This window comes from Podarcis raffonei, chromosome 15, assembly GCF_027172205.1.
Source record: "Podarcis raffonei isolate rPodRaf1 chromosome 15, rPodRaf1.pri, whole genome shotgun sequence".
Classification (NCBI taxonomy): Eukaryota; Metazoa; Chordata; class Lepidosauria; order Squamata; family Lacertidae; genus Podarcis; species Podarcis raffonei.
This window is the reverse complement of record NC_070616.1, coordinates 6,057,201-6,065,333: the sequence shown is the minus strand read 5'-3', so window position 1 is coordinate 6,065,333 and position 8,133 is coordinate 6,057,201. Positions and strand designations below refer to the sequence as shown.

The 8,133-nt window shown below is 44.9% G+C and overlaps 1 protein-coding gene across 1 annotated transcript in view; it reads left to right on the top strand.

The window, feature by feature from the left end:
* The first annotated feature begins 6,235 nt into the window (after positions 1-6,235).
* CA4 (carbonic anhydrase 4) overlaps positions 6,236-8,133 on the top strand; it is a 28,521-nt gene continuing 26,623 nt past the window's right edge. The window contains exon 1 of the mRNA XM_053367669.1: positions 6,236-6,623. Coding sequence (XP_053223644.1) covers positions 6,524-6,623 — 100 coding nt within the window. The 5' untranslated portion in view covers positions 6,236-6,523. The remainder of the gene's footprint in view (positions 6,624-8,133) is intronic.

Here is an 8,133-nt window from a genome sequence, read left to right as displayed (position 1 = left end):
CAGCCTTCAAGGCAGCTGACAAGCAACTATAACTCCCATCCCAGTTGACATGGAAATTCAGGTGCTTGATGAATACCTATTTTTTATTTCAGCAGGCATTTGAAGGCTGTTTTTCTGATTTAATGGTTCACTTCAAGCTGTGTTTACAATTAACTTGAACTTACTTTTTAAAATCTCTAGTGATTTTTTTTTCCAAATTGCAGTGCAATGTCAGATAAAGCCCACATAAATCAACACACACCAGTCTAAGAACCAGCAAACTATGCAGGTAGCTAATGGCAAGCATATGATGTTGTGAGCCCCCAGAAGCGGGAGATAATTATACACTTGGTAGCGGAATAATTTATTTGGGTGCCAAATGAGCTTTTCTGGAGAGGACATTCCATAATGTAATTAACCGGGGGCAGTGGAGGGAATGTGATAGAGGAAACGGCACCAACAGGACAGGACTCGAAGGCAGAAGAATAGTGTCTCTCTCAGAAGAATGAATGAGCAAACATAGCAGGTCAGATTAGCCACATTTTGAAGAGCTCTCCGTCTGGCCCTAAGACTCTCCCCAGCTGACTTTGCTCTGCACTTTTGCTTGAGTGCTTTTGCCTGGCAGGAATGCATCCTTGCACTGTGATAAGGCTCCTTGCTTTCCTGGATGGAGGATAGAGAGGGGTGTGGGAGTGAGGGTGAAGAAACTAGCCTCCCTAGGGTAGAAAAAGAGGCTCCTCATGAGGCCGGAGGAACATTGCCCAGATGTGAGTGTAAAGGCCGCTCCCTGCAAGGCCCTTTCCACCTGGCCTAGGGGGCGAGGCCCACACTCACCCAGCCCTATAAAAGAGGCTCCTCGTTAGGCTGGAGGAACATCGCCCGGCTGTGGGTCGTGAAAACCGCTCCCTGCAAGGAGCTTTCCACCTGGCCTAGGGGGCGAGGCCCACACTCACCCAGCCCTATAAAAGAGGCTCCTCATTAGGCTGGAGGAACATCACGTGGCTGTGGGTCGTGAAAACCGCTCCCTGCAAGGCGCTTTCCACCTGGCCTAGGGGGCGAGGCCCACACTCACCCAGCCCGACAAAAGAGGCGGTTCATAAGGCCGGAGGAATATTACCCGGCTAAAGTTTTATTGGGATAAATTATTGGCTAATGTTTTATTGGGATAAATTATTGGCTAATGTTTTATTGGGACGCGGGTGGCGCTGTGGGTTAAACCACAGAGCCTAGGCCTTGCCGATCAGAAGGTCAGCGGTTCGAATCCCCGGGATGGGGTGAGCTCCCGTTGCTCTGTCCCTGCTCCTGCCAACCTAGCAGTTCGAAAGCACATCAAAGTACAAGTAGATCAATAGGTACCCCTCCGGCGGGAAGGTAAACGGCATTTCCGTGCACTGCTCTGGTTCGCCAGAAGCGGCTTAGTCATGCTGGCCACATGACCCGGAAGCTGTACGCCGGCTCCCTCGGCCAGTAAAGCGAGATGAGCGCCGCAACCACAGAGTCGGCCACGACTGGACCTAACAGTCAGGGGTCCCTTTACCCTTTACATTTAATGTTTTATTATTTAATATGCTGTAAACCTGCCGCTGGCCCTCCCCAGTCCAGCAAGTGGCCCCCCCCCAGAAGATTGCCCAGGTGAGAATGTGGTTCTTGGGGGGGGTTCCTTTGCCTGTGTTATTATTAGTCTCTTGATCACATAATCCCCTTTGAGAAAATGCTTGCTTTGAAAGGTGAAAAAACCTATCTGAAACAATAATGAAAGGAAGGGTGGAGGCGGTCCTTTTATCGCAGTCGTCCATCCCACTGGCCAGATTTTCATGCCAAGCCTTTTCACCTCTGCCTTCCTTCCTGTCAAGCGACAAGCAAGAGTTTTATAATAATAATAAAATTTTATTCATATCCCGCCCTCCCCAGCCGAAGTCGGGCTTATCTAGAGATGCTGACTGAACCTCTGGTTTCCTGGGGATTTTTCTGCAGAAAACAGGACTGATGCACCGGAAGAGGAGCTGTCCTGGAGCCCAAGCCAAGAGCGTTGTTATAATCCCTTGCTTTTTCCATCCTTCATAAATTCCTTGCTGCAGTGCATCTGCCGAGGAACTGTGATGGATTGTCCTTTAGGAGGGAAATTTCCCCCCAAGAATCCAAAATATTAGGTAATCTAAACTCCAAGAGAGGCTATCCAAGGGTGATGACAGGCAGCAGGAGCAAGAAGGCTGCTGCAAAGATATGTACGGTTAGACCCAGCCTTTGTTAAAAATGAGGTGGTGGTACTAATATCCTGAGAAAAGTATTGTGAATGCCAGCACAAAATACCTGCTATGGGCGGCAGAAGAAGAGGTCATGGTGCAAAAACTGTACTGGTGTGTACCATAACACACACAAAAGCAAAATTGAGTTGGATGCTGCCCATCACAATCTTTTAGGAGAGTGTAACTCCAGCTTGGCATTCAGTCACATGATAAACGTCTTGCAGAGGAACATAAACAAATTCTGGTACATTCAAAAAGGACTATTAGGATGTCGGGGGATGGGGGGACAACACATTGATTTTGTTTGAGATAAATAAATGAGAAAGAGCTTTTCATTAACTGCGAGTTTAAGGGGTCAGGTTCCATGTGCCAGCAGGTTTTTACCTGGAGTTACCGCTCGAAAGCATCATCTTCTATGTGGCCATTTGTGCCTACTGAATGGTAGAGTCATAGAATTGTAGAATTGGAAAGGACCCCAAGGGTCATCTAGTCCAACCCCCTGTAATGCAGGAATGACTATCCACCCACCGCATAAAAATCTCCAAGGAAGGTGATTCTACCACCTCCCAAGGGAGTCGGTTCCAAGTGTCCCTATTTTCCAGGGACATCCCTATTTTCATCAGAGAAATGTTGGAGGATATGGAGTTATCCAATCTCTGAGCCGTCTGAAGGCAATCCTGTAGAGGGAAGGGGTTTTTTAAAAAAATGTTTAATGTTTTATTATGTTGGAAGTTGCCCAGAGTGGCTGGGACAACCCTGTAAGATGTGTGGGGTATAAATGGTAAAATTATCATTATGGAATGGGACGTCCCTATTTTCAGAAAGTTCTTCCTGATGTTTAATTGGAATCTCCTTTTTTATAACCTGGACCCATTGGTTCAGGTCCTAGCCTCCAGAGCAGGAGAAAACATGCTTTATCCGTGTGAAAGCCCTTTAGATAATTGAAGATTATACATGCAATCTGACAGGCTTCAGGGACCCCCAAAGTAATGAATGGGCACCATTTAATATCATCCCCCACATGCAATGCTGGCAATGTGGTGTACATTATCCAATGGCCATGTTAAGAAGTTTTACACAGGGGAAACAGCTCAGATGCTAAGAAGAGGAGGAAGAGAACATCTTTGCAACATCAAGAATAAGAAGGGAGACAGCCCCATTGGTTAGTCCCCCATTGGTTAGCCCCATTTGTCTTTCCCCCAAAGAATTCTGGGAAAACCTGGATGTATGGCAGCCCTATTTAAATGGATGGTATGGATGTGACCTCAGAGGCAACCTAGGTTAATATGCAGGTTGTTTGCTTTTTCAGTGCAAATTGCATCAGCTGAAGGGTGGGGAGCTGATGATTAAAGGGATCAGAGCATGTTCGGTGAGTGCCAGGATCCAAAAGCTTATCTGCTGTGCTTTTTGTCCTGAGTACTGGATAACCAGAAACAAAACACAAAAGAGAGCCATCAACCTTGCATCTCTCTATCTTTGTGTGAGAGATTCTCAGGGGCCTCAGAATGGCTCCTGTTAGAAATATAACATTGGATCACATGCATTGCTTCTCAGATGTCTGATAGAGGAAGTGTGTGTTGCAACCCAGAATCTGAACCAAATATATGGGTTGGGGCTCCTCCCGATGGGCTGCTTATTGAGGATTCATCCTGATCTGCTTGCATTAAGCTGATGCAGTCAGGCGACATCCAGTCTGGATTGGAGCATGTGTTCTGATTTGTTTGCGGGAGGGTTATCTGACAACGAGCACCTGATCCCATTTTGCTGGTGTGGAGTTTATACATTTTCCCATTAACCATTCATCCCTCCCACACTTTTCGGTACATTTCGCTGTCACTTTCCTAACAGAGTCAGAGAATCATAGAGTTGGAAGGGACCACAAGGGTCATCTTGTCCAACCCCCTGCAATGCAGGAATCTGCAAACAGTCTGATTTTATTTATTTTTTGACGTGGATTTGTTGTGCCACAGCTCACAGAGCCCTTTAACTCACTTTAATTGCACAAAGCTAAATTTCTGATATGTGTTCGAATCGCTCCTGCAAAATACTGGCCATTAACATGTAGGGTTGCTGGTTTGCATTTTTAAATACTCTTCCCAGGGAGGCATGTCTGGTGCTATCTTCATCCAGTTTCAGCCTGCAGCCAAAGATTTTTCTCCTTCTCCAGGCTTTCACACGGATGATCTCTTTTAGTGGGGAGGGACTCCTGCCTTTTATCTCTATAAGGGTATTTTTAGTTTTTTGTTCTTAATTGTTTTTAATGTAAGTCACTTTGGGTCTCACTGTGAGAAAAGTGACTGACAAATATTATTATCTGGTCCATTAGGGCAAATGGGACACTGCCCCCACCCTATCTCAGTCTACCCCCTCAAGCAACCACCACCTGTCTGCCTTTTTTTTTAACAACCAGTCCAGTGGGGGGCCCTTTCTGTCAACTTCCTCCTGTTCAGTCTCCATATTGCCCATGCAGAACTCAGCAGGGAGGAAGATGGCGACCAAACTAGAAAGAGTTGACTGGCTCTCATGGGCTCTGGCTCCACCTAACTGTGAGCTCCCTGCTCTCTCTCCCACTGGTCCTAATGGGCACAAGCTACCATTGCCACACATTTCTAGACAAATTGCTTTTCTGAGCACACCTGATTGGGGCATGAGCAGCAGTCCAGGGTGAGCCAAAGGCCATGGCAGAAGTCAGTGAGGAGTCAGGATGAAGTGTTGGATCAGAGAACCACAGGGCAAAGCAGATGGTATGATCAAGGAGCAAGCCTGTGACCCAAAGAATGACAAAAGACAAAGGGCTAAGAAAGACCTTGCTTCAGCAAGGCTGAGCTAGGACAGGAAGCCCATTTTATGTTCCTTCCTGTCCAAGAGGGACTCAATGGCTAGCCGGGGTGAGCTGGAGTCAGTCCAGGGCCTGAGGGACTTTCACTGAGAAGGCCTGCACCTGCAGCTCAAAGGTTCACCACACTGGGGCACTGCACAGAGATTTGGCAGTTCCTGAGCAGAGCAAGTGGCTCACACAGAGACACAATGGGCAGACTCCTCTGAGTGAGTGAGGAGAATAATTCTACTGCCTCCATGCCTTAGATGTGACTGGATTGTCCAATCATACCAACTGCAAAGATACAGGAGAACTGCCAGGCTGCTCTCAGCAGAAACAAACTGAGAAGAGCCTAAGGCAGCACACCATGGAGAGACACAACAGGCAGCCTCCTATGATGAGGTTCTGCTGTGTCTCCATGCGTTGGGAAGGATCAAATGGACCAAGTATAGCCAAAGTAAAGATGCAGCAGAATGGCTAAGAGTCGGCGGAGGATGAGAAGAAGGCTGCAAAACTAGAACAGTAACTCATGCAGAGATGCAATGGGGAAGTTTTTCTGTGAATCAGTGCCCTGGACTCAGAGAACTGGATATTGATTGTACTAACTTATTTACAGTGGTGCACTAGAAGTCCTGCCTGGTACACAGGCATGATAAAGCCTGGTAAACTCTTTATTATTGTTGTTTTTGTTTAAAATAACAATATCCATGCTCGGGGGGGGGGAATGATAGAAAGAAAAAAATGAAAGAACGAGTCATTCCTGCCATCTTTAGCTCTGGCCCCTGACAAATTACTCCCATTTGAATGTGGCACTTGACACCCTGGCTCTAACCAGTGTACTGTGCTGCCACAGAAAGTGGATAGCCCAAACAAACTCACTTAGATATTTGAATTCTCTCAAACCAACACAGCTGTCTTGCTGAGCATTATAAGCACAAGAATCCATCAGCACCAGAGAGGATGTATTTGTTGTTATTCCTGCATCAATATCATATTTCTCATGCTAGTTCAGTTGATTATGATCCACAATGTTTCACTGGATGGGGTGGGGAGGGGGTGAGGGAGGAAGAGAAGCAATATCACAGCCATAAAAGAAACATTGAATTATCTGCCTTATCTGCCAATATCCCTGAGCCAAGGCGCAATAATGAGAAATAGGAAAGTGGGGTGAGGGGTAAAAGAAAAGTTTGACTTAACTAATAAGTTACTAGTCATCTGGCTAAGTTCATTTCACAGGCAGCTCTTCAGGGCCAGAGGAGAATCTTGCTCCCTTGACAGCAGCCGCTGAAGGGGTGTGGAGGAAATGAAGAAGTTTCAAAGGAGACGGGATCGTTATTACAGTTTATAGCTGGAGGAATTAAAAAGGGGAGGTGTCTCTCACCATCCTCCTGCTTATGTCCAGGAAAGGTGATCAGGGCTGCCTGCCCTCCTCCTATATAAAAACCCCAGGACAGGTCTGGGATCATGTATACAGGGATCTATGCTGGTACATCTTTCCAGCCCATCTGGAAGAGAGATCATGGGATTCCTGAATTTCCTAGTTCTGCTCTCCCTGTATTTTGCTGCAGCCGCTTCAGAGGGTGAGTCCTTTATCCATTTTCATCAAGGATGCTAAGTACAGCTTCTTTTTCAGCTTACTAATCTGATTTTTGGAAGACCCCAGCAATCTGACAGTATCATTGGCTGCTGGCTATGTTTTATTTTTAATCTACTATGCTATATGTTTATCTGTCTGTCTATCATCTCTACATGCTCTTAATTCTCCTAAGGATGTGAATCAGTTTCTAATAGGGTTGATTTGTTTTTAAACAACGGGGCTCCAGGGATATTATTTTGCAAAGATGCAATCGGAAGAGTGTGGCTCGACTTCATTTCACTCGCCCGTCTGAAACATGTCCATACGTGTAGTTGATTTATGTTTCCTGTCATTGAATTTGTGCCGTGAAAATATGTGTTCTATCAGATCAAGAAGAGAAAGGCTTTATTTATGCTTTTGATTCCTTTCCCCCCAACCCCACAAATGGCAAACTGATGTCTTCAGTTTATAAAAGATTAAAAGTCTGCATTGGTGAGCCTTTTCAGCTGCAGATGACCTGCTTTACATGCAGATGTTCCCGGGTTCAATCCCTGACACATCCCATTAAAAAGGAAGCAGGTGATGGGACTGATTCCCCTGTCCAGGACCCCTGAGAGGGATGCTGTCAAGCCAGAGCAGATGATTCTGGGCAAGACAGACAAAGTCTGATGGTGCCTCTCCAGACTGTCACTGTTTTGTGGAAGGGATTCAAACAAATAATCATAAATTTTAGGGGAATCTATTATTTTCTTTCCTAAACATCTTAGCTATTTTCACTGGTGTAATATACCATCAATACATCATTTTCATGTAATTTTCTCTTAATAATATGCAATCTGTAAATTTTATATCAACTTTCCACAGTTTTCCCCAACTTTCAAATTGAATGTTGTGTCCCACATCCTTGGGCCCATTTAATCATCACTGATTTAACTTCTTCATCTTTAGTTTCCCATTCTAATAAAATGCTATATGCTTTTTTAAGCAACTTAAAATTCTCTTCCACTATTTCTTTTTTAAATCTGGAGACTATATAACCAACCCCCTTTTTATTATCTTGCTTAAAAATATTGTTTAGTTGCCTATGGTGTAACCAACTTTGTAAGTAATCTTTCAACTCATCGTACTCCTTTGAGTTTATTTTCATCCTCTGTTAATAACTCTCTGTATGTCAACCAACTTACTTTTTGGTCGACTTAAGTGAAAATGCTTCAGTAGGTGACAGCCACCATGGTGTTTTCCATTCTAACAAGTCTTTATGTTTTCCCCACTCTCTTATTAGTGACTTTCTTATTATATGGTTTGAAAAGCAAATTATTTATGGGAAGAAGTGTATACATACCCTGCAAGCAAATCAGGGTGAATTCAGGATAAATGCATGTCGTTGTAAATGAATTTGAATGAATGGTTGATAGTGACTAGATGTGTTCTAACATGTGAGCTTTGTGCAAGGAAATCAGGATAAATGCTCAGTAAACCAGGTTTCTCAAAAAAGCCCTGAGTTGGTGTAGAGT